At 32.2% G+C, this 27,582-nt stretch overlaps 1 protein-coding gene and 2 pseudogenes across 2 annotated transcripts in view; 1 reads left to right on the top strand and 2 right to left on the bottom strand.

Annotated features, from left to right (window-relative positions):
• CERT1 (ceramide transporter 1) overlaps positions 1–27,582 on the top strand; it is an 80,900-nt gene that overhangs the window by 24,854 nt on the left and 28,464 nt on the right. For both annotated transcript variants that reach the window (XM_039857311.1, XM_039857312.1), the window contains exons 4-7: positions 15,116–15,223; positions 16,048–16,186; positions 21,205–21,288; positions 26,174–26,331. In XM_039857311.1, the coding sequence (XP_039713245.1) occupies positions 15,116–15,223; positions 16,048–16,186; positions 21,205–21,288; positions 26,174–26,331 (489 nt within the window). The remainder of the gene's footprint in view (positions 1–15,115; positions 15,224–16,047; positions 16,187–21,204; positions 21,289–26,173; positions 26,332–27,582) is intronic.
• Positions 2,055–2,173, bottom strand: LOC120599067 (uncharacterized; annotated as a pseudogene).
• Positions 2,463–2,581, bottom strand: LOC120599013 (uncharacterized; annotated as a pseudogene).

Below are 27,582 nucleotides of genomic sequence, written 5' to 3'. Positions count from 1 at the left end.
GAAGAAGGATGCATGAATCATATATTTCTTCTATATTGTTGATTTCTTTGCATCTTTAAACAATAGATAGGTATAATCTTTGGGTCTCTTTCAGAGCAGTGTGACTTAAGCTGATATAACAGATTTTTGGTGAATTTAAGTTCTTAGAAAAAAGATTCAATAATAGGATTCCAGATACATTGGTAAACTTTTCCTTTCTGATTTCTAGAGATAGTTTATTCATAGACAAGGAAGGAAGAATTATTGTTAATTGCTATTCTTATTAATACTTAATTATTTCATTTAATGTAAAGTATGTCATATGTGCAAATTAAGCAACATAGCAGTGAAAATTTAAATTATGTGTGAATCCTAAAAATAAATTGTTTGAGTTATTAAACTAACATTTAGGAGGGAGAAAATTCAAATGCTATCACCAAACATAATCAGCAAAGTTTTATTTTTTTTCCATAGACCAGGAACGTGGAGGTAGTAAGGAGGTGTTTTAACTCATTCTTCAGAGTGAATATTGAATGTGGAACCGAAATTTAGCAATTTTACTATTTAAGCATGTATTAAATATTGCTATTCAAAATAACAAATTGTTAAGGAATGATGATAATGATATGAGTTCTACTATTTATTGAGGAACACGAAGTATTTATTGTATTTTGTATTTCATGTACTTTATTTTCTCCCTACTATTCTAAGAAGTGAGGGAAGTATTGTTTTACAGAAGAGGAAATTGAGATTTAGATGAAAATTAAGTAACTTACCTGAGACTATACTACCTTTTAGTTCATGGATTCTTAGGATTCAATTTTGTGTTGGTTCTGCTTTCTATCTTTTACCATTGGTAGACTCTGAAAGTTTGAAGATAATTCCCATGAGCTCGCCTCCTTGCAGGTTAGAGTGTATCATCTGAGTTTTGTTACCATATTTGTGCAAGACAAATAGGAACTCATCTTCCTGCCTATGGATTGTCAAAAAGAGCATTTTATTGTATTGGTTAGTGTTTGAGCATTGGATTCTGGGGTCTGACAAATATGGAATTCAATCCTGGCACTACTACTGTGTGACAGTGATAAGTTACTTAAAGAAGGAAAGATGAGAGTATGCTATATGTATGTGTCTGCCCTGCCCCCCAAAAAAAGATAAACAAGAATAATAGTTGATAAACTATGTTTAAAGTTATCTGTCTACCATGAGAAGACTTTAAATTTATCTGTCCTTATTGATGTGGACATTGAATGGATCTGTTGCTAATGTTGGCCTATTACACTTTTTTCTTGTTATTTTAGGGTTTCTGATGGCTTGAATTATCTGTTTGAGCCTTTTTTCTTTTCCTTCCTCTAAGAAGCTCCTTATGTTTGTATTAACTCCTTTAATTGGCTCATTTTCTCTTAATTCTGTCTTCCTCCCACTTCTCTCTCCTCTCTCACACACAAGACAACACACACACACACACACACACACATACATACACACATACACACATACACATACCAGGAATTCTGTCTTACAGGACTTCTTCAGCAATAATGGTGGTAATGATAGCTAACATTTTGAGTATTGTGTGCCACATAACACTTTATATACATTATCTCATTTTACTCTCACAACTTATGAGCTTAACATTATTATCTTGTTTTCACAGATTAGGAAATTGAGACATAGAGGGGTTAAGTAATTTGTCCAAATCTAACTGGTAATTAGTAAAGGAGCCAGCATTCAGACCCAGGTCTTTCTGACCTGAGAACCAGAACTTTTGGCCAACGAGCACTTCTGCTATCCTATAAGTATATTTATGTGAAATATATTTTGTAGACTTGAATCATGGGTTTCTTAAATCACAATATTATCATATTTTTTATGTGTTCTTCATATCTCTGGTGTTTATTTTAGACCATAAGCTCCTTAAAGACGCAGATATACAACTTCTTAGGAATCAGCAAAGCATTGGGCACATCAATTTTTTTCCTTTTTTTTTTTTTTTAGGTGAGGCAACCCTTGGCTGACCTCACAGATTGCAGGGACCTTGTCAATTTACAATCCCTTATTTTTTTATTATTTTACACCTGCAGCACCTGGTCTTCCTAGGTGGTCTCCCATCCAAGTACTAACCAGGCTCGACCCTGCTTAGCTTCCGAGGTCAAACGGGATTGGGCTTGTTCAGGGTAGCATGACCATAGACTAATTTTTTTCCCTTTTAATCTTCATAGTTGATGTTAGAATGATTACTCACAGAAATACAGTATAGGGTTCTATGTTCTCTGTCTAGCTGCATTTTGTCCTCCTTGGTATTCATTCCAAAATAACATGCTCACTGCAAGATAGATAGATGGATGGATGGATGGATGGATAGATAGATAGATAGATAAATTGATTTATTATTTTTGTTTTTTTAGGCGAAGCAGCCCTTGGTTGACCTGACAGATTGCAAAGACCTTGTCAGTTTACAATCCCTTATTTTTTATTTTTCACGTCCACAGCACCTGGTCTTCCTAGGTGGTCTCCCATCCAAGTACTAACCAGGCCCGGCTCTGCTTAGCTTCCGAGATCAGGCGGGATTGGGCTTGTTCAGGGTAGCGTGGCCGTAGACCGCTCGCTGCAAGTTTTAAAAAGATGATTCTATGATTTAAATTTTCTCCGTAAGTTAGGAATTGCATAATTCAGTGTGACATTAGAAAGCTATTGTGGAAGAAAGCTATTCCTGAGGTCATTCTTAAATTCGAAGAATCTGTTTCATTTTAAAATACAGTAAGGGATATATGTATACCAGACCAGTAATTTCATTTTGAAATAGTGTGTTGGCTTTATTGTGTGGAGTTTATTCATATTCTGCATTTCTTCTTAGGATTTAAGATAACACAAAATAAACGATTTTTAAAGATAGGATTTGTTTTCTTTTTAAATCTTTTGGAAATCTCCCATGTCGTCTTGAGGTCAGATGAGATGGTGTTTGTGATAGTTATTTAAAAACTAAAAGCTGTATGAATGTAAAGTTAAGATGGTTGTTTTCTATTTAGATTAAACTAATATTTTCTAGTAAATGTGTGTCGTTGTATTATCAAAGAGCCTCTGTGAGAATTTACTGCATAATTAGATTACCAAGGAAATGTCATAAATTATCTGTTGATGTTATTTAAAAGAATCATAGATTTTTTTCCCTAGAATATTCTCCAGTTGCAATATATGTGATTGTGACTAAACTGTTTCTTCTTACCGTGAAAAAAATGTACTACCCCACCCCACCACCCCTCTCAAAAAAAAAAATTAGCAGGAAGGTTCTCCTGGCACTAGCAGATATAGGAGTCATGTTGAAAAACTTAAGCTTTTGGCTCTGACAGAGTTTGTGGTAATTATGACATTCCTTTATGTCCACAAGGGAGCAGCCTTATTAGATCCTGAAATTTCAGTCATCATGGGCCACACAGACTTTCCCACATTTTGGAAATTATCCAAGACATTAGGAGTCATAGGAAAATGCAAAATTAGAGAGACAGAATCCAAATGATAATTTTCACAGATGTTGATTTTCTGTAGTGGGAATCTTTAGGCAGTTTTTTTTCCCCTTAAACTTTTTAAAATATTTCAATTACAGTTGACTTTCAATATTATATTAATTTCAGGTGTATACCACAATGGTTAGACATTTATATAACTTATGAAGTGATCACCCCAATAAGTCTGTTATGCCCAACACCATATGTAGTTATTACAATATTATTGACCATATTCTTTATGCAATACTTTACAGGCAGTTGTTATATAATTAATATTTGTGGATTTGTTCTTACCTTTTGTGAAGGCCCACTAATTCATATGTTCTTAACTTTTGTGAAGCTCCATTGAGTACTTTCAGAAGAAAAGTTTATTCTCAACTGAGAAGTTTAGGGATTTCTGTCTGAGGATATATGTAGAAAATTTTTGAAAGGAACTTAAACATTTTATTTGAAATGTGTGAAAAAAGTTTCTTACCAAAAGATTCTCATGGTTGAGCCTAAAAGATACCAACACTTGTTTAAAGATTGCATTGCCGTTTGCCATCATGAAATTCTTTTCCCCATGCTGTTTCAGGGTTAGCTTGATTTTGGTGCTTTTCCTCTTAAAGTTAGAAGTAATGTCTGCTTATTTGATACCTTAATTTCTTTGTGTTAAATTTGACATAAGTTTATTAGGAGACTACTTTATAATAGCTAGGTGGCAAAATATACCTGTTACTTCTTAGCACTTTTTAAATATCAAGGTCATGTTAAGTCATATTATCTGTTAGTAATTTTTAATTATAATATTAAGAAATTTTCTTAACAGATACTAGAGGTTCTTTCTATCCATACTTGTCTGCTTTATAAATGATTATTATATAAACTTAGCTTTGCATTTTGAATTTGGTTTAATTGGTAAAGGCTTAAGAACACAAACATAACTTTTTAAACTACTATTTTTGGTGTATACTTTAAGTAATTTCATGGGATCAGTGGATTAGAACCAATTCTACATTTACCTTTGCATCATACCACATTGATGGAGGGAAGAAGGTGGAATCAAATTTACTTCTCCTTTACCTTCAAGAGTTAATTTTTGAGGGAAACACTAATCTAATAGCTGCCATGGTTGTCTGGGCTGTGCTCTTTTCTCAGGTAAGTTGTAGAAAAACCCAAGTGCGTGGAATTACAACTGAACTTTAATAACTAGCAAAGCAACTTCATTATGTCTCTGCATGTTTCTCTTATTAAGATCAGGAATATGATTAGTTCCTAACAGTGGGAATTAACTCCTAAATTACTTGCAGTAATCCATACATGGTTAATAAAATTTTTAAAAACACCTAAATGTAGATAATGTCACACTACCAACACTTTTGAAGTTGAAAAAAAGGAAGAAAACAAGGGACCAATCCTCTTTAATATTCTTAGTGTTCGGAATAAAAATAATTCAACTGTCAAGGGCTTTTAAAATAACTTGTTTGTTTGTGTTACTTGCAATTTTTGAAATCTGAATTCTCCTGCGCCAACACCTGCACTTTATATTTCCATAGTTGCCTAAATACTTAATGAAAAGCGTATCTTGAAATGAGAGAATAGATGTCAGTGGTTTATAGTGTTTTCATCCAGGTTCTTTTATCTGGAGAAGATACTTATCTTTTATCAAGATGGTAAAAGAGGAAGATTTTACATGGAACAGTGAAGAAAGAAGATATTTAGGTAATCATATTAACTGTGTAGCCAGTCGAGGAGATATAATCTGACAACATTTTATATCAGACAGGGAGAGTCCTGCAGATAAATCAATAAGAAAAGTTTTTATAGCTTGATTTTTAAAAAAAAAAAACAAACAAAAAAAAACCCAACTGACTTGAACTGGCACTTCATAAAAGAGAATATCTAAATTGGTAATAAACATTTGAAAAGCTAAACTATACCATTAGTCATCAGGAAAACACAAATTTAAACCACAATGATACCACCATTAACCTGGCAGAGTGGTTTTAAACATAAAGACACCACCAAATGTTGGCAAGGACATGGAACAACAGTTGTAAAGTGGATGTAAACACTTTGGAAAACAATTCTGCAGTATCTACTAAAGCTGAATATAGGTGGCTTTTCAGATCAGATAAATATTGAAAATTCGAAAAGATCCACAGATATCGATGTTATAGATCTATTCATTTTAATTAAACTTTTTAGATACAGGGAGTAGTACAGGCCAACCCATGTTTCCTTGAGAAATTCCTATTACTAGGAACCAAGAAAACTCAGAATGCCCTGCATGCAAAGAAAGCCCTAACTGTATACTTAACTCTGAGCGCTCTTTTTGTTACCAAACTTGGTTACTTTTCTATCACCTGCCCCCACCTATGGTTAATGTAGCTTAGAGTCATTCTACTATTCTCTCTTTCAACATTCCTGTTTATTTGTAACTTTTGCTCTCCCATCCTACTCTTAGTTTCTTCTTCCTTGGTTTGTCATGACCTTTTTGTGTCTTTGGCTTCTTTTCAGCTTCAACTCCTACTGCTAACTGCCCTAATCTCTTGGCATTTCCCAAAGTAAAATATCTTGAGAGAATCCGTTTTTTCACTCTAGGTTACTATGACTTGGCCACCCTCAGTTAATTTATAATTAATTGTATGTTTACTTGTCCTTAAAGGATGGGATGGGATTGGCAGTTATACAAACAGTGTTTTGAAAATATAGTGTATAATTTTGTGTTTATCAATTTTGCAAGTTTTTATAATGCTTATTACATATTTGCTATTAACAACTTAGGTGAATATTGCTGGATTTTCAGTCTATTCCTTGTTAGTCTGTAATTTGCTTGCAAAGTGTTTCTCTAGATAAGAAAGATCACGGAAAAAATAAGACAGTTAACTGGAGTTGAATGAATTCCGTATCGTTGCTACAGAATATATTAAAGAAAATGAGGTTATACACTACAAGTCATTTTTTACAATGTTTTTGAATTGTATTTGAATTATTTAATCAAGAGGGAAGATTTCTGACAGTTACTGGGACAGATGGGATTCTGCTTTTTCTATATTTGATGTGGAAAAATAACGGTGGGTAGCATGGTTTATGTATATTGACAGCAGTGAAAACTTCTAATTTTACTTTCCGAATATATTGGACATTAGCTGGGAGAAAATGTTTCTTAAAAAAAAAAACAAAAAAACAAAGAATGTAAGACTTTTTCATCAAATAAATCTTTTAGCTAATAACCTAAAAAAGGATTTTTGCGTCTGTTGTCTTTATTGCCTGGTAAATATCCTGGGCTCGTTTGGAATTGAGGGCTGAAATACAGCATTGGGTTAGGAATAATAAGAGTAGGTATCAAAGTAAATGATATCCTGAAGGTTAAAATATTATCCTAGTTGAAAACAGTTCTGTCATTTTTCAGTCACATAGAAAGTTCATGTACTTGAGAGATGAGATATGATCATTGATAGGAATGCTCACATCACTGTTCACTTCTTAGCCCCTTGTTCTTTTCACTAGCACCCCATTGATCTGTAGAGGGATAGAGGAGCAATTAGGCACTGCTATCATTTAAACATCTTGGGAGCCTTTCAGAGTAGATGTTATTTCCATTTTGAATAAAAATTAAATAGATTATGAGAATATTAATCAGTCAGCAGTAGCATATTATTCCAAGAACAACAGCCTCAGTTTTTTGTAGTACCCCCTTTTCTACTTAATTTCAGCTTTTTCTCATGGATGCTTAATTGAATACTAAAACAAAAACAAAAAATAGTAAATCTCCTTAAGAAAAATTCTTCCCTGTACAATTAGATCTAAAAATTCTTAAGTTTTTTAAAACCATTCCTGTGAATAGTTTTACTGATAAGAATTTATTGCGGCCCCCCACTCTGATTTTTAAAAGTAATATTTACTCTTATAAGGAAAAAAGTACAAAACTATCTTCAGTTTATAACTGAGAGTTACTCTTCATTTTGGTGTATTTCCTTAGTCTCTACATATTACCCCTAAAATATTATGGAGAAAACAAAGCTTATATCCTGTTTTGTTTTGTTTTTCATCTAACATCATTTTCTTATAACACAGCTTTGTTAATATTTGTACTATAATGTTGTTATAGTACAAATATCCTTTCTATGTGAAATAGATGAAAAAATATCCTTTCTATGTGAAATAGATGAAAAAATATGTTCTGTGACTTTTTTGTTTTAATTTTTGTAAAAGTGATATATGATTGCTATAAATAATTCAAACAATATAAACAATGCTGAGAACCACAAAAAAGAAAAAAAATATTCAGGTCACATGGAAATGACCAGTGTTCATTATTGGTAAAGATTCTTTCCAGATAATTCTTTGTATGTACAGCCTTACATTTTTATATGAATAATATACTGTTTTGTAGCTTTTCCTCCACTAGCAATAAATTATGGGTATCTTTTCATGTTTTGATACAGATCTAAATTTCTCCCCTACTCGTAAGAAAATGATGCTTATCTTTTGTAGAAAGCCCCAGAGTAATACAGTTCATTTGCTGACCGTTGTTTTATGTGCATATATTTCTTTGAGGATTCTTGCAAAGAAGAATTAATGTTTCAGGTCCCCTGGCCATGGATAATCTTAACATTTCAGCAATCCTGCAAAATACTACTTTAATATATTAAACCTGTTTATTCTCTTACTGAGACATTTAAAGGAGCTTCAAAGAGTAGCATTAACTGTTTTGCTGTTGTCATCTCTTTGCAATTAGATAAAAAGAATGAAATTATAACCTCTGTATTCTGTGCCTGTGGAACTTCTTCTGAAAGAAAACATGCTCTGGCTCTTTTTTCTAGGGCAAACCATAAAACAAGAAAGTTAAAGAGTAGTGTTGGTATTTTGTTACATCTGTTGCTAGCTTCTTGAATTCCACCCTCCACCCCCTACCCATGTAAGTGTTCCTGGAGTAGAGGTATAAAGATTTGCTTTGTTGGGGATGAAGAGGCAATCAATAGTAGCAAACATTAGTATTTATGATATAAGTATTACAAAGTCTTATTAAATATTCTTTCACTATAAAATGCATTTCTTATATTCTTGTCTATTTCTTCAAGTTCTACTGTTTCAAAATAGGTAATATCTCCTTCCAAAGATATCTGCTAGAACAGAAGACCTTATTACAGCAATATTGATGCAACCACATTTAAAGTAATGGATAGTAAATGAATATGGAGGCTGATAGTAGTTTAGTGTAATTGTATATCTGCCTCTAACAGGGCCTTATAAGCAATGTATGAACTTCATCCTAGGAGAAATAGGGAGCCAAATAGGATTTAAAACAGGAAGTAAAGAATCAGATGTCTATTTTTAAAAGACTACTTGGTTACACTAGAAAGGATTTCAAGAAGAGCAGACTAAAAGCAGTTAGAAAGGTGGAGGATTTATCTGAAAGACTCAGACCAGAACTAGAGAATGGCAGTGGGACAATAGAATTGAGAGTAGAAGCAAAGTCTCTGGATGTTAAGGAAGCATAGCATAATGGTTAACATCATGGGCACTTGAAAATGGGACTGAATCCCGGGTCCCTTACTTACCACTTGTGTGACTCTGAAGACATTACATAAAATCCCCTATAAAATGGGTATAATAATAATACCCATTTCAAATACACTATTTAAAGGATTAAATGAGATAATGCATGTTAAGTGTTAGCATCATGCCTGGCACAAAGTAAGTGTCCTAATTATAAGTTTTTACTGTTGTTGTTGTTGTTTATCCAAGGTGGCTCTCTGGAATTGATATATAAAATAGCCATTTAAAGTTACTGAACTCTTTCGTCAGCCCTCCTCTCAAGGTGAAACCAAAAATCTCCCTTATCCTTTAGTATTTGTTTTCTAAAGCTAGGGTGGAAAAATTGTTTCAAAACTTCCTTTATACAGCCCTATTTGATTGATCACTAAGAAAAAAAAAGACATTTTGATCTCTAGACTCCCTCAAAGGAGGAAGGATTTAAAAAAAGAGGTAAGACTGAATTTCAGTGTCAGATACAGTTTACTTAGAATCATCTTTTATATCACAGGAAGGGCTTGGTGGTCTACTAATTTTCTCTTGTAGATATACAGATATATTATGGAATCTAAAACCCTAAATTATAAGTACAAGAAAGGGAGATCTAAGATCAAGGAGAGAAGGGAGCAACTGTTGTTACCCTCTGTTTCTACAGTACCATGTTGCATTTGGGCTTTTTTTTTTTTTTAGTACTTCAGAGTGTGATTGGCAGTGTCTTATTTTCTTTTGCCCATCTAGCGTTCTTTTCACAACTTAACTATGGTGTGTGATACAGCTTGGCTTAAACTTTCTAGCTTCATTTCATTACAACACTTCCTTTTTAGGTATTTCTGGAAAGGAAAGCACATCTTATGCTCTAGTAGAAGAAAATGCAAACTGTATAACCATGTTCCATAAATGACCTTCAAATGGCATGTTATATTTGATATTTTTAAATTATGATACAAAAATGACTAGGATCCGAAAAAAAATATCTCTAGGACTAATCTGAGCAAATGTTTTCCAGTATGATTTGACAAAAGTATCTTGAGGATAAGCAGATACTTTATTCGGTGAAGTTAATTGTTAATTGCCACTGGGCTTTATTTAGGCAGTTAGAGTAGGATAAAAATCCTCTTTAATACCATTTTTAAAATATATTTTAAAATTTTTTTAATTCATGAGGTGCTTCAGTTCCTGGAAATCATTGCAGATTGAACCTCTCCTCGTATGATACTTTATAGATGTTGGTTTTCTGAATGAATTTTATTATACCTTTCCATCTAGTTCAAAAAGAACTGCCTTACATTCTGTCTGCACTGGATGTATACATTTTTAGCCTAAGCTTTGGTATTCAGGTTTAATATGGAGAGCTATAGTTCTAGACTAGCCATATTATTATAATAAGAAAATTAAACCCAGAAAGATGACTGACTTATCTTGTTGTTTAGTGGTTACAGTGATAATAAAGCCTGTCTTTTCACTCTTATGCTTGTGTTCTTTCTACTTCAGAGGCTACTGCTTCTCTACGGGAATCCATAAGTATTTGAAAGCATAAATAGATGAGATTTTAATATGAGCATGAAATTGTTGTGCCAAATTTTCTTATCTCAAATACTGTTTATTTGAACCTAGACAAGAATAAAATTGTTGCCATTCAAAATACTAATTAAAATAATCACAACCCTATTGATTAAATTGCTCTCCTGAGTATATAATGTCTTGCTTCTTGTGTGGTTTGCTTTCAAATAATAATGTTGAAGGTAGATGTGTCGATGCTCACAGCATAGTAAGCTTATTTGGTTTTATTACAGGTTACAGAATTTCGGTTTCTGGAAAATGCTTCGTTGTTTTCATGTTAACATTTAATCTTGTATTTTCTCTCTTCTCATAATTAAAATGGAAAAAGTATAGTTTGGGAGTAGGGCATTATACCACTAATATTTGATACTGTGAAGAAGTTACTTAATTTCTGTCTCTTTTGTTGTTGTTTGTTTGTGTGTTTTTGCTGTTTTTCTTTCTGGAGAGTGTTATTAGGAAAAAGAACGAGCTTTTCTAAAGCCAGGTGCTATTAAAAAAAATAAACCAACCTTTTTGCTATATTTTATACCATTGCTTTTGGAGAATAGATGGGGTGATGAACAGACTGAACAAAATGATACTATGTAAGTTTATCTCCCACGTGATTAAAATAAACTAAAATTTAGCTATGGCTTTAAGGGAGTTTTCAAATCAGTTCTTAGGCATTTCTAGTGTTTTATTAAATTCATAACTTTGAACTAAATGATTTAATTTATCATGCTTTTCTTTTTTCTCAAGAAGTCAAGATAGAGAGGGTACAGGTAGATGTAAAGGAATTAGTCTAAAGGTTACTCTTGTACTTTGACCAACAGTAACCTTTGTAGTAGCTTTCCGAGTAGTATAATGCTACTTGGAAAACACCACTGTCCCCCTCTAGTGGCCAAAAGATTGTGCTTTTTTTTTTTTAAAGATAAAAAGTAATATTACAACAAAGAGGTATGGTCTAATTTCTATAGTGTTTAAAAGAAGTAAACCTTGCTCTACATAGTAAATATTCAGTAAGTGTGTCATTGAACCAAAGTGGCATTTTATGTTTATGCAAAATGTATTCAGGAATACTGCTTACAAACTCACAAATTTAGGAGTTTTTTGCAAAGCAATACATATGATGATGCTTAAAGAAGATATATTGAAAGGGAAAAAATATTCATACAGTAACTATTTGAATTCTATATTATTAATTTTAGATAGAATTTGGTGTTTTCAAAATACTGTTGATGATTAGAGATTGTAAGTAAGCTCAACTTCTTTTTTCTTGTGGAAGAATGAGTGGGATTTTTAAAAAGCCATCATGTCTTTAAAAGTATTATCTCCAAAACTCATACCAACGAGATTTGAAAGCATGTTACAGTTTTAAGAACGTAATTTCTTCCCATTTATATCCCTGCTTCCCTCACCCACTCTACCTTCAAAAAGCACACCTTATAGATTCAGAATAGTTTTGTAACTTCTCTTTTAGAATTATTTTCAGCACCTATGACAAAGTGTTTATAAAATATTGATACCTTGAGACCATCCCACACCTGTGCCGTTTCCAGAATGACTAGTTTTTAAACAGTGAGGATTCATTTGTATGTACATGTATATTTGTTAACCACTTAAATTATTTATATTTAAAGTTATCTCATTATAATTGACTGAAATAGAGTGACAAATGACTCTTCATTATTTAAATTCAATGACAATGGAATTGGTTATACTGTATTTTCTTTTTCCTTGGAATTATTTATATAATTTATAATGAAATTTAAATGAAACTTTATTAGAGGTAGAAATACAGTTACACTAAACTCTCAGACTCCACATTTATTTACTATCCATTATGTAAAATATACAGCAATATCAATATTGCTATAGTAGTCTTTTGTTCTCTCATGTCTTTGTTGTAAGAAGATATTACTTGTTTTGAAATGTCGAAACCTGAAAAAAATAGAAAAAGTTATAAGAAGTATGTTTAATAGTGAAGACACCTTTACTAAAGCTTTGTAGTGTTTATATTTTGTTCCAAGACCTTAAGAAAATAGTTCGACTTGCTCTGTTTTATGTCTTGTTGATATAAAGCAAGAAATGGAGAAAGTATATTCATTTGGATTTAAACTTAAAATTGTTTGATTTTTGGATATTTTTCAAATAAATAAATCTTTTTAATATTATAAAATTTTGATTGTAAATTGTAGAGTTCTTTTTGTTTGTTTATTTTTTTTAGGCCAGGCAACCGTTAGCTGACCTCACAGATTGCAAGGACCTTGTCAGATTACAATCCCTTATATATTTTTTTATTTTATATATTTTTTTACGCCTACAGCACCTGGTCTTCTTAAGTGGTCTCCCATCCAAGTACTAACCAGGCCCAACCCTGCTTAGCTTCTGAGATTAGATGGGATCAGGCGAGTTCTTTGTATTTAAATGGGCAATTTAGATTAATTTCTGTTTAGAAATGAATGACATATAGGTATCTGAGAAAAGTTAATTTATGAAGTACCTTTATTTGTATAACCTGTTACAGATAGATTCTCCTTATTTTTAATTCCAGTCTTAAAGAACCTAGCTCAGTATGTTTGTTCCAGGATGTTTGATAGAAAGTCTTATTTTTTTTTAAACTATATGATTGTTGTAATTAGAATTATCTTTTGGTGGGATTCTGTTATATTGAAACAAACTTACTTTTTTCCTTTACTTTGTTGAGCTACAATTTAACATTCTTAAAATGTATCCATTTTAATTGGACAATTAAATTTTGACAGTTGTAACCTGTGCCCCCCAATTTTGTATTACTTTGTAGTCAGTGCCCCTGCTGCACCCTAGCCTGCTTTCTTTTGTCATAGAGTAGTTTCGCCTTTAAAAGACAAATCAGTTTTCTTGAGGTACAATTTACATGCTTTACCCTTTCATTAATAGTTTTCCTGGTACCAAAATACTTATTTTGCTTCATCATTCACACATTGCTTTGCTTTGAGATGTGAAGTGGTATATCATGATGTAAGTCTTGGAGATGAGTTTTGATGCCATATAGTCTTAAGTTTATATGTAATTTGTTAGTAAATTCTCAGTTGAGAAGATCCTGCAATATCTTTTTAGACAGTGTTTTGTAAATAGGCATCATTAAAGCATGACAATTTCATTTGGTGACTTGTATATGCTGGATGTTTGAATTTTTCGATGCCGCTTATTTTCACATGGCTAAATTCTAGTGTCTTTGCCTGAAGATACTAATTTATTTTCATGAGTTGTTTTGCTATTTTGGTTATGGATTCCTTCTCTTACTTTCTTATTCCCTCTTCCTCTTCTTCCTGGAATAGTAAACCTAAGTTAAATGAAGTGATATTGAACTGCAAAAATGCTTTGAACAGGTGTTAATGTTATTTACATAAAAATAATAACAGAAAATTTTATTTATTAAATCAGTATAAAAGCTTAATGTTCTTGTACCTAAAAGAATATTGTCCAATTAAAATAATGCCATGGGTAAACCAAGAGCTATATAGGAAATGTAATGGATTTTCAGAAACTCAAGAACTAGAGCACAGAGGATGTAAAATGTCAATGGAAATATTTTCTATAGTACATTGTACTAAATTTCAGTGATTCTTAATCTTGAAAATCAAATAACTGAAAACTATTTCCAATTGCTGCTACTAGATGTGGTACCCAAAATGATTAGATGTTATTTTGTCTCCTGAGTTTAGTGACTAGGACTAAAATTATTTACAGTATTTTAAAAAAAAAATAGCAGTAGAAACTAATTAGAGATCCAAAATACTTCAGAAGGTTTCAGGTACTTGGAAGTTATTTTTTTCAGATGTTTAATTTCTTTGTCTATTTTATTGGTACCGCTTTTGTCTTAGGGAGGGTGGAATATAAAGTTGATGCTCTGATGAGTACCATTCCCATAAAATTAGATAAAAGTATTATTACAATGTTAAGTCCTAAATATACCACAACATCCAGGAGTTCAGTTATTTTCCATGGAGTGATTACTTAACATATAGGCAAAATAGAGAACTTTTCTTTGTGACATGAACTACCAAGGTGGCTACAAAAATGAAAACGATACAGTCTTCTTCCAGAAGATCCAAGTCCAGTAGTAGTTACAAAATGTAAATACAATTGAATGATAAATGCTGTAATCATGATATATAAAGAATGGTTGACAATAGATATAAACTGCCTGGTATAATACAAAAAGCTTTATTGAGACAATGATAAGTGATAGTACTGAAAATAATACTATAAAAATATAATACTGGTTGTTTTTCTCTTATTACTTCTTTTGCCCTTGTTCTATCCAATATTTATAGTCTTATTGACTTATAAGAAAACTTTTGTTTCCTCCTATGTATTTTTTGTTTTATTGAGCTATAATGAATAACCTTGTATTAGTTTAAGGTATACAACATGATTATATGCACATGCACATATATACTGAAATAATTTAGGACAATAAGTTTCGTTAACATCTGTCACCTCACAAGGTTACAGTTTTTTGTATGTAATGATTAAGTATTTTTTCTTTAATTTTTTTTTTTCATATAGTTTACTTTCTTTTTTAGACTGAATCTGGTTATGGATCTGAATCCAGCTTGCGTCGACATGGCTCAATGGTGTCACTGGTGTCTGGAGCAAGTGGCTATTCTGCAACATCCACCTCTTCATTCAAGGTTTGTGGTTGTGAATGCTTTAAGACAACTTAAATTAAGTTTAACATTGAATATTGTGAACAGAACTTATTTGATAGTTTTTTGAAAGAATTTTCTACGGTGTAATTTATTTGAAGTTATTACAGAATTGTTTTTAAGGGATAAAATTCATGACTCACACAAATAGAAAATGAACACATGTCAAAGATTTTATTTCATTAATAGATAAGATGTAAAGAAAAACTTTTATTCAAAGGAGAATCTGAAGAATGCCAAAATGCTAATATAGGCAAAACTGGTCGATCTACAGATTAGTAACTAGTGTATCTCCACTGGACAAAGTTTATTTGCACATCTGTGGGCAAGAATCATTTACATTACTCTCAGTTTTCTACTACAAGAGTGGCAAAATAGCTCAAATGTAATGAAATTAAAGACTTCTTAAAAAAAAGCAAAATCTTGTATATGATAAAACAACACCCTTTCCAAAGGGTTTCATAGATGCCGAAGGTTCCATAGATGACACTCACCATTCCTTTGAAAATACACCTAGTAATATTTTTGCCCATTTCAAAGTCTTTCACAATTTTTCTTCACAATGCCAATAATTTGAAAAATATTAAATGTTATATTAGTAAATTGTCAGGCTTATCAATGTCTAGCCACAGTTAGTTTCAAGTGTATTCCTGGGAGTATACATTGAGCTTTACAGCTCTCCCTATTCCATGGCCCTCATTAGTAAGGTGTAGACCTTAAGGTGATTAAATATCATAGGACTAAATGAATTCCAGGTTAGTTAACTTGGGTTCCCTTCCCCCCTACCCCCTGCCTTTTGTGTTTTGCAGAAAGGCCACAGCTTACGTGAGAAATTGGCTGAAATGGAAACCTTTAGAGATATCCTATGTAGACAAGTTGATACTCTACAGAAGTACTTTGATGCCTGTGCTGATGCTGTCTCCAAGGATGAACTTCAAAGGGATAAAGGTTAATTAGGCTATTGCCACTATTTTTACTTGGAGAATGAATGGATTTAAAGCCTCTTGATCTTAAAGGGTAATGTCTTTAACTGATAAAGGTAATTATAGTCACTTTTGCTGCAAACCCCCAATGTAACAGATTTCAGTGTCCATATAACTTGTGTACTTTAATAACTTCTTAAGTAATCTATCACATTTAACAGATTCCAGTGAAGATTTTTAAATGATTTTTAAACTATTTTATTAAAAATAGTATCTTATCTTCGTAATGTTGGGCATTTTATATGATTATGTCTAATAAATTTAATTTGCCCCATGATGGGTCTTAGAGACAAGCATATGTTTATGTTAAATTTTCCAGTCTGGAATTAGTCGATCTCTTTCTCCCTTTCTCTTCTTCTCCTTCTCCCTTTCCTTCTCTCTTTACCTTTCTTTCTCTCCCTCTCCAGCACTCTCCCTTCCTCTGGCCTTTTTTTCATGGAAGAGGAAATCAATAATAGAGCTACATATACATTTTAAAAAAATTTTTAATGAATTCCTTTTAAAAGAAATTGTTAACTTATGTGAATTTTGAACTTTTCTTTTGTGACTGCTAAACATATTACTAATGTTGTTCACATCCATTCCTCAATTTTTCTATTTTCTGTGAAGACAAAAGTGAACTACTCACAGAATTATTACTAAATAGCAGTAAGTTTATTCACTGTATAACTAGGTTGCTTGACATGGTTTTATTTCTTGGTCTTATTAAATGTGTTGGATCTGAGTTCAAAGTTTTTGTTTTTTTCTGTTCTTCATTCCCTCTTTTTGTGTTCTTTGGGATTTTTTTTTATAATACCATTTTTTATCTTTTTCGTTTTCTTTTTAGTTATAACTTACTTTAGTGGCTACTTTAGGGTTTATAGTATACACATTTAACTGATCACAGTCTACTTTCAAGTAAAATAACCACTTCAAGTAAAGGAGCACAAAGACTTTTTCCTGCCGCAGGTAGGCTTTGAATACTGTTTCCTGGAATCTTTTCAGTTGGTTCTTTCTCTGACTTCTAGAGTACTCTCACTTTGTATGTACTGTGAGTACTCTACTGAATACTTGAAAGGACCTTCTACCAGTCTCCAAGGTTCTCTCTCTATACAGTTCTCCCCTCTCTGGTACTCTTTGCTTTTGTCTCTCAGCTCCTTTTCCTCACCTCAGAGAGTCTACTGGGCTCCTTTTGTGTTCCTTCTTACTCTTTAGCTTGGAAATTCTCCCAGGGCAGTAAATTGAACAATCATAGAGCTCACATTTGTTCCTTGACACTCAGGGATCATTGTCCTTTTTTGCCTAATGTCCAGTGTCTCGAAAATCATTATCGCATATATTTTGTCCAGTTTTTAGTTGCATGCTAGAGAGTAAATTTAGTTTCTTTATTCTATCTTGGCAAGAAGCAGAAGCCCATATTCTTCTTAAAATTTAGACAAAATTAAGTAGCTTTTGAAGTTCTTTATATTTGGTACACTTTTAAGTTTTTGGTTCTTTAACATTTGATGTTTATTTCTCTAAAAATAAAGGCAGTTAAACTTATATTTCTCCTTCATTAAAAAAAAAAAGATACAATTGTCCCTAGGTATTCACCGGGATGTTCCAGGATGCCTGACTGATACCATAATCTGAAGATGCTCAAGTCCTTTATATAAAATGGTGTAGTATTTGCATATAACTTACACACATCTTCCCTTATACTTTAAATCTTCATCTCTAGATTATTTCATCTTTAGATTACCTAATACAATGTAAATGCTATGTAAATTGTTGTTATAATTTATTGTTTAGGGAATAATGACAAAAAAATAGTCTGTACATATTGAGTACAGACACAACCATTGTAGGCCTAATTACATAGTCAGCAACAACACAACTTTTTTTTTTTTTTTCAATCTGTGGTTAGTTGAATTCATGGATACGGAACCCACAGATACAGAGGACCAACTGTATATAACCTTTTAATCAAATTAAACATAACACATCAGCTTTCATTTCAAATACCTCTTTAAAGAAAAACAGGATATATACAGAATTGGATTCCTTGTTTATTTTTAAATGATCCACATCAATAGTATATAGCATTCGAAGGACAAAAGTGATAGTGAATAGAGTAGAAGTTGGGATGCAGTTATAACCAGTTGTGTAGAAGATTTGAAAATGATTTTAAACATTAATCATGTTTCAATAAATAGCAGTGATAGACTAATGCATTAGTTTGCTATTGCTGCCATCATGAAGTACCACAGACTGTGTGGCTTAAACAACAAATTTATTTTCTCACATTTCTAGAGACTAGAAGTCTGAGATCAAGTTATAGTTGGGTTCTTCTGAGGGCAATGTGGGGAGGATCTGTTCTAGGCCTCTCTCATTCTTATAGATGTTCGTCTTCTCCGTGTGTCTTCATGTCATCTTTTTTCTGTAAGTGTCTGTGTCCAAATTTTTTCTTTATAGGAACACCAGTCATATTGGATTAAGGCCCACCATAGTGACCTCATTTTAACTTGATTGTCTCCGTAACGCCCCTGTGTCCATATACAGCTATATTCTGAGATACGGGGGAGTTAAGACTTTGACATATGAATTTGGGTCAGAGGGGAACACAATTCAGCCCATAACAATTGATTTTTCTGTAATTGCTATTTTAAGAAAAATTTATGTTTTAAGAATACATGCTGGGAAAAGCGAAATGAGGACATAGACCTTAGTTTTCTACTTTGACTGTAGATCAGAGTTGCTGACCTGAGTCTAAGGATCTCTCTAGATGCACTTTAATTAAATTATCAAAACTAAGTCTGTGACTTACAGAATTTTAAGAATCACTATTCTTCATTAAGTGTGTCAGCGAAATGGTAATAGCAAACTCTCATTTCATTTTATGTGATCATCGTTGTTTTTCATGTAAAATGTTTTATCAGAATTGCTAGTTAGGCAGTCTAAACATGATCCTCTGTCACTCACACACATACTCCCGTTAAGATTTAATTAACCTTTTAGGTCTTAGATACTCTGGGATTACAGAAGTAGAAGGCACTATCTTTAAACATACTGCTTGATTTTAAAACAGGACATATATATCACATTAAAGCCTTTAAAAGAAAGGTTCTTCTAATTTTTCTCTTCTAGTCATTGTTAGTTGAATGACTTGAAGCATTAACATTTCTCCATATCTGTTTCCTTAGTTGTAAAATGGATGTTATATCCAGCTCATATAATTGTGAGAATTAAACAAGAATATATATGTTAGCATTATGCTTATACTTAACAGCAAAAAATAATAGTAATAATAGCTGTTATTGATGTAGTTAATTTGGATTATTGCAGGGATAAGGAAAGCAGGAGTATGCAAGATCTAAGGGTGGAATTTAACATAATAGATTAATGTTAGTAAAGGAAACCAGTCTGATTGGGATGGAGAATTTGTATTAGCACAGTGATTTCAAACCATGTCATATATCCCTTAAAAGTGCCTCAGAAATGGACAAGGAGTATTTGGTTGGGAAGGGAAAGGGGAAGGCCGCTATTTTAGCTAGAGTGATTCTTGTTTTCATCAGTTTTCCATATTGAGTTTTAGGCTAGAAAAAGAAGGTCAAAAATCCCTGTTTGGTGCTACAAGGCTGTTAGATAGTTCAGGATACAAAAGAGAACCTTTAGTAACCCAAAGTAGGTGCTAAGATGAGTGAAGTTCAAACCTTGCTGTATTTAAGAGCAGTTAATCAGAGGAGTTTTGAGACAAGGTCAGGATTTTATCTGAAGATGATTACTGATTTAAAAACAGAACAGTGTGCTGTGTTAATGAATTTCTTAGAATTGACCATATTTGCAAATGATTGATGAGAGAGTAAAAGAGCCGCAGAATCTGGGAATCTGATTAATCTTGGAACTAAGGTTTCTGCAGAGGCTTCACTGTGGAGATTGAATCTGTAGGAATGATAGACTTGGAAAAGTATGAGTCAGATATTGATATCAGTCAGCTAGGTAGAAATGAATAGTAGGTGTTAGTAGATAATAGCAGCTTATGATTTGAAAAGGTTGTTAAAAATGAGTAGCAAATTTTCCAAGTGTTAAAAAAATGAAGTAACCCAATAATTAGAAAATGGCAGTACAGAATAAAGGCATTTTCCATGTGATTCCTACCATTTAGTCAAGGCAGGCAATAAAGTATAGGAATGGGCTTTACTTATATTGAAGAGACAGCTAAAGTAGGTGTGAACCAAATTACCCCTGAGGTAAAGAGATATAGGCAAGAAGTACAATAATTTAGAATGAATATTCTTTCTGAAGAGAGGGAGTTCCTTAAAAGGTAATTAAAGAAGCCATAAAAAAAGCTTGACAGAAAGTAGAGAATAAGGAGTCAGGGCTGAGGTTTAGAAATTTGCGTTAAGCATGGAGTATATAGTACATGGAGTATATAGTACAGAGGATTAAGTATATTAGGCAGTAAAAAAAGAAATGATAGGTACATAGAACAAAGAGGTACACAGAAGGAGAACACAGAGGATTTTCTTTTTTCTGTAACTGAGTAAGTTAAAATGGATGTCTAGGCACAGAAATTGATATTACATCTAAAAGTCATTATATTTCCCCTGCGTTTTCAGAGATGGTAAATTTAAGAACTCCCGGAAGCAAGCTATGGTATCCTCTGCATGGAAGTTATTCTCTTATAGCCCTGCTCAGCCATTCTACAATGGCTAGAAATTATGAATTTCTCTGGTAGATTTATGAAATTGCCCCAAGGTAGGAAAAGATAGGAAGACTAAAGGACAAAATAATTCATATCTTAATACCATTCCTTACATGAATGAGAATGGGTACAGTTTGTATAATAATGTATTAAAGACATTCAATAGCATATTTTTTGGACATACCTTAATAACCACTGAAAATACAGATAAGATCTTATATTCACAGACTCTAGAGTATATTGGCTTGGTTGAACATAAGAATATACTGGTTAATTTCTATTTCCTTTCATCCTAATATCTTTAAATATGTTTTATTTAGTGGTGGAGGATGATGAAGATGACTTTCCTACAACACGTTCTGATGGAGACTTTTTGCATAATACCAATGGCAATAAGGAAAAGTGTAAGTAGTACATTTCCCCCCGTCAACTAGATAAAATATACTTTCTAAAGTTATATAATATCTAACTATATAACAAGAATAATTATCTAATTGAGCAATATTTTTAAAAGCTGTGGAACTGCTGGAAAGTGAATGTTTCTTCTGGAAGAAGACGTGTAGGTAAAATACACATTCTGACAATAATAATGGCCACTGATTATCTAACAAAGACTTACTCTGAACTCTAGACATTGGCCTGCTTATTTTAGCAGTATTTGGACGAATCAGTTTTTAGAACTAAAAAAGTTTATTTCCTAGGGTAGAGACATTTTAAGGAACTTGAATGTTTCTTTAGAGTGTGTTTCTCTCTAACTTTTTTTTTTCTCTCTACTTGATAAACTGGCATTGAAAAGTATATAATCAGTGTTATTAAAGGAAAATTATTGAAATAATTCTGATTTTACAGCATAATTGTGTTTAAACCCAGGAACAAAGCAGTTTATTTCATATACCAGTTTATTAATTGTTGCTCTATTTCGAATGGTTCACTCACTAAATAAAATTCTGAAGGACATCATGCTAAGAGAAATAAGCTAAGGACAAATACCACATGGCATCACTTATATGTGGAGTTTTAAAACAAAACAAAACAAATTTGAAATCTGTGATTAATAATCCGCGCTCCTGTTTTGACGTGTCCTAAGAAGAAGCTGGATTCCTAAAAATTTTTTAAATTACAAGCCTTTGCGGGGAAAAAAATAAATTCATCTAATTGTGCTTATTTTTGCTGAAGTTCTGAAAGAACATGAAAATCTATGGTTGTGGCATATTTTCAAATACTTTTTTAAGACTAATATGCATGGGAAGAATTTTTTATTTTAGAAATCATATGGGAATATTCCATTATTGATACTAAAATTTAATGCTTTTCTCCACCACCTTTTCCTTCTTTTCTCCTCTTATTTCTTATTTTCATCATGGCTCTCTACTTTTTCCTTATAACCTACCCCTCTCCCAATCTTGCAAAGTACTGGCTTCTTATTACAAAGCCGTCCTTATAACTTGGGACCAAAATGTTGAACCTTACTGAGTCATCCAAATTTATATGTCTATATGGAATTAAAGGCTTTTGGGAGGAAGGTTCTTTCAGTTACATTTTAATTTCACAATGAATAATCTGCTTAAATAGAAAAAGTACTTTGGATATTGGAAAAATTATTGAAAGAATGGAAATTATTGAAACTCACAAGTCCAACCTTCCATTCCACATTCACTCAATTACTACATCTACATTCACTGAAAGAGAATGGAAGCTTATTTTCTATAGAAATTGAACTGGAAAGTTCTAGATTCAGGAATACCTGGCACAGCAAGAGGTAGGTATATTGGCCTATCAATAAAGTTTTTAAGTGGAAATTTACATACTGATTATTGAAATTTAAGAGTCTCGCTAATTCTGCATATCTCTAAGAACTCTGGTATCCAGGGACTAAATGAAAATTTACATACTGAAAGATGCAGTTTCCAGCTCCCTTCTCTTACCCTGTTTATAGAATACCTATCAACCAGACTTTTTCTGATATAAAATTAGAAGATAACTCTGGAGACACTGAATGGACACAGGTAAAGACCTATAGAGATTTTCAGGAGTCTAGCATGAAAAAGCTGTCTTACTACCAGATTACTGTTTGATGAAGTCCACTAGTAAAAAAGCCCTGCTGGTGCATTTAGTGCTTACAGTACCTAACTCCTAAATACGAACAGTTAGCTGGATCTCCATCCTGTGTGTTCAGAAGGACTTATCCACCAGGTTTTTTCTGCCTCTGAGTATGTGTATCATATGGTTATTTGGAGAACTTCATGTGTGGAAAGAAAAAACTTACCACAGAAACTACAGGGATTCTCCCTTAGGTTGCCTGCTATTCAAAATAATGTGTTTGAGAATCTTAATGAAACGAAGGGATTACAGATCTCTCGGCTTCTGTCAGCATTTGTTTTTATTCTTGACATGCTGATGTTAGCTTATAGGTTCCTTGATTTTCTAAGTGTTAGTACCTTTAAAAGATGGTTTAAATGTGTAAAGTCAGAGGTCAACTGAAAGAACAATAAATCTGAGTATTAATTTTTGGAGCCTAAATACTTACAAATCTAGATTTATAGATTAGTTTATAATTTCTTCCATTTCTGTCCTTCATATGCATGGGTACTTTCACATATTTTAACTTCCTTTTACTACAATGTATCATTTTCCCAGAGGAAACTAAGGCATGTTACCTTGTCTCTGTAAGATGATTTTTCCCTTGTTTTCACTTGAGACATTTATATAAGTGTGTTCATCTAAATTTATCAAGTAATTTAGGGTTTTGCTTAAGTTTTTCCATCAAGGTTAACATAATTTTACAATATAAGGTATAAGAAACTTGGAGCAAAAATCAAAGTAACCACTACTTAGAGAAGCCCATTGAGTGACAAATTTCGATGATTTCTTGTCTTCATGACTTTCATTTCCTAACAAATGTAATATGAGAGAAATTTATTTCAGTGGCCTTATGTATGAGACACTAAATAACATTGAAAATATCAACTATTGGAAAGCTCAAAATTCTGTTGCATAACCCCTGTATCATTGTGAAAAGGATTTCAAGTGGTTGCTTCTAAAAGTAGGAAGTGCAGCTGAAGAAGTATATTTCTAGAATTTTTTCAGACATTTCATGTTGCTCTTTTATACTGACTCAGGTATATAAATTAGCAAATATTTAGCAGGGAGGACCCCATTATTATAGTTGTAAACATTTTCTCAGGACACCAATGACTCTTAATTTCTAAGTTGGTTATTAATAAAAAAAAATAGTTTAAAATAAAACCACAATCTTGGTAACGAGTGATAGAAAAGATAGAAGTTAAAATGATAGAAAGGATTTTCCGAAAATAAAAATGTTTTTAAAGCTTTATTGAGATATAATTAAAATACAACAAACTGCACATATTTAAGTGTACAAGTTGGTTAAGTGTTGAAGTTATCATGATGTTATTACCACCATCAAGATCATTACCATGTTCATCACCCTCAAAAGTTTTATCTAACCCCTTTGTCATCCCTTCCTTCTCCTTCCCAAGCAACCACTGGTCTCTTTTCTGTCACTATAGATTAGTTTGCATTTTCTAAAATCTAATATAAATGGTCTTAAACAGTTTGTCGGATTTTTGGCCTGGTTTCTTTCTTATTTTAAGATTCATCATTGTTATCATATGTATCAGTATTTGATTTCATTGCTGGGTAGTATTCCCTTGTGTTGATATTCCACAATTTGTGTTTCTACTTATCTGTTGGTGTACATTTAGTTTGTTTACAGTTTTTGGCTATTACAGTTAATGCCACTGTGAACATTTATGGACATGAATTTTATTTCTTTGGGGTAAATACTTAGAAGTCTAATGACTAAATCATATGGTAGGGGTATTTTTAACTTTTTAAAAAACTGCCAAACTGTATTTCACTAGCCATATATGAGAGTCTCAGTTTTTCCAAATCCTAGCCAACACTTGGCATGGTCAGTCTTTTTAAATTTTAACCTTCTGATAGATGTGTAATGGTATCTCACTATGGTTTTTAACTTGCATTTCCCTAGTAGCTAGTGGTATTGACTATCTTTGCCTGTGCTTATTTACCATCCATATCTCTTTGGTGAAATGTGTATTCAAATCTTTTGTCCGGTTTTTTGTATTGGTTTACGTATTTTCTTATTGAGTTTAGAGATTACTGTATATTCTATATTGTACCATAGAATACACCAATATTCTATATTAATATATCATATTAAATATATATAGGGTACAAATCCTTTATCAGATATATGCTTTACAAAGATTTTTCTCCCAGTCTGTGATTTGTCTCTTTACTCTCTTTAAAAAAAATTTTTTAATAGAAATTATATATATTTAAGGTATATAACATGATTTGGTATACATAGTAAAATGATTACTGTGGTCAAACTAATTAACATCATCTCACGTAGTTACCATTTTTGTATGTGTTAAGAACACCTAAAATCTATCTTAGCAAATTTTTAGTATTCAGTACAATATTATTAACTGTAGACACTATGCTGTATGTTGATAGATCTCTAGACTTATTTATTCCACATAACTGCAGCTTTCTCTTAACCATGTCTTCAGGAGCAGAAATTTTAAATTTTGATGAAGTACAGTTTACCAATTTGTTCTTTTATGGGTTTTACCTTTGTCCTCGTAGCTACATATGAGTTTGTAAAGTGGAAAGTGTCATTATTTAATTTATAAGAGTTCTATTACAGTAGTTTATTACTAGCTAATAATATAAGATACATTGTGTTCTCTTGTTTGCATCTGGTGAGCTTTAAGATATTTTTATTTCATTCAAAGGCTAACTCTAATATTATAAAATATAAACATAAGAACTATTGTGTGCATTGGTATTGAACTTGAATTTGGACATTTAAAATTTTTATATTGCTTTATTCAATTCTGCATTTCATTTTTACATATTTTTTAAATTCTACGTTTCTCAAAATGTAACATAGTTCTTGCCATAATTAGGTCCTGCCCCAAGCTTGTCAGAATGTTATTGTTAAAGTATTACTCCTCCTGCCACTTTATTCACTGGGTGCAGCAGAGCAAATAGATTTCAGGAAATCGAATCCAGGAAAAAGACTTGAAAGTACATATACTGCCACAAGCTTCTTTGCTCATAGAATATGGATGGAAATTTTTAAATGTTGGCCAACAAAAGAGAAATTATATTCTGAAAGCTTGCTCTGACTTGTTAGTTCTCTAAACATTTTCTAATTTTAAGTTGTGATAATAGACTCACATGTGTGTAATTATTTCTTTATTAGAAAGATTTTTAGTGGATAACTTTCTTTTTCAGTATTTCCACAGGTAACACCAAAAGGAATTAATGGTATAGATTTTAAAGGGGAGGCAATAACTTTTAAAGCAACTACTGCTGGAATCCTTGCTACACTTTCTCATTGTATTGAACTAATGGTAAAACGTGAGGACAGCTGGCAAAAGAGACTGGATAAGGTAAGACTAGTTTAAAAAAAAAAAAAATCAGATTTTTATGTAAGTTTTATATATGGATTGAACATTAAACCAAATTTACTCTTTAGGGAAAAATCCATTGGGATTGATATAAGTAGCCGGTGGTACCACTCCTCTGAAACTGGGGACTTAAACTCATTTTCCTGAGAATCACCAGTTAGATATTCAGTTAGTGCACAATAGGCATTCTTGATAGGATTTTAGTATAACGATTTTTGTAATGATAATAGTAATGCTTTGGAATAGAAGTGATGAGCCATATAACATTATCCAGCTTTATTATATGATATACGAAACTGCATTTAAGTTATATGAATTACCTTAAACACTAATTTATGTAGTGAAACTTTAACTTATTGCATTCATAGCCATTTTTTCAAGGTCACTGTGATATTACTCAACATACATTATGTTGTTCATCAAACATTTGCTTCTTGTTCACCTTTTTTTGACCTTTGTTTAAACTGCCACACTGATAATAACACTACAATATGAATCTTTAGTCTCTAATATGAAGTATGAGTTAGTTAATTTATTTAGTAGGGGAACTTCTGTTTATAATTCAATGTCAGTAAAATAGTAAAATGTTAGAACCGAAACATACTTTAGTTTAATTCTAGTCCAGTGCCTTCATTTTATGGAAGAAGGAACTAAGGCCCAGTGACGTGTCCAGAAGTGTTAAGTAGCAGAGTTAGAAGAATTTTAATCTCTTCAATATTTCAGCTCTGGATACTAGGTCAGACCTCAGTACGAATTTTCTCATTCATCAGTGAGTCATATTGTTTATAGTATTTGAAGGTCTTAGCAATCCAAGCAAGATGCTAAGGAAAGCAGTGTCATCACTGGTTTAATGGCAAAATGGCCACAGGATTTGAATAGCACCGATGTTTTTAAGAAAATCTCTATGTTTAGAAGAAAAGAGAATTGTTCAGAATTCTCACATGCAAGTAACAATAAGCCACATTGACTGACAATATGTGTTCTTTAAAAATAGGAAATGAAAACATTTATTTAAGGTATAAACATTTCATTTTAATTCTGGTGGAGTCGAACTCTTCTATATTCAAAGATTTCAACTCTATACCAGTGTATATCATTGAATTTCTAGAAGATACCCCATACACAAAAAATAATAATATATTGAGAAAACAAGACAGCCTCTTAAATCATAGACTAATGATTCAAGAGAATCATTCAACTCATTCCAACTACCTCTTTAAAACATTTTATCTT

This window comes from Pteropus medius, unplaced genomic scaffold (genome assembly GCF_902729225.1).
Source record: "Pteropus medius unplaced genomic scaffold, Ma_sr-lr_union100, whole genome shotgun sequence".
Lineage (NCBI taxonomy): Eukaryota > Metazoa > Chordata > Mammalia > Chiroptera > Pteropodidae > Pteropus > Pteropus medius.
The sequence above is the reverse complement of the archived record's forward strand: the minus strand, read 5'-3'. Positions and strand labels throughout refer to the sequence as shown.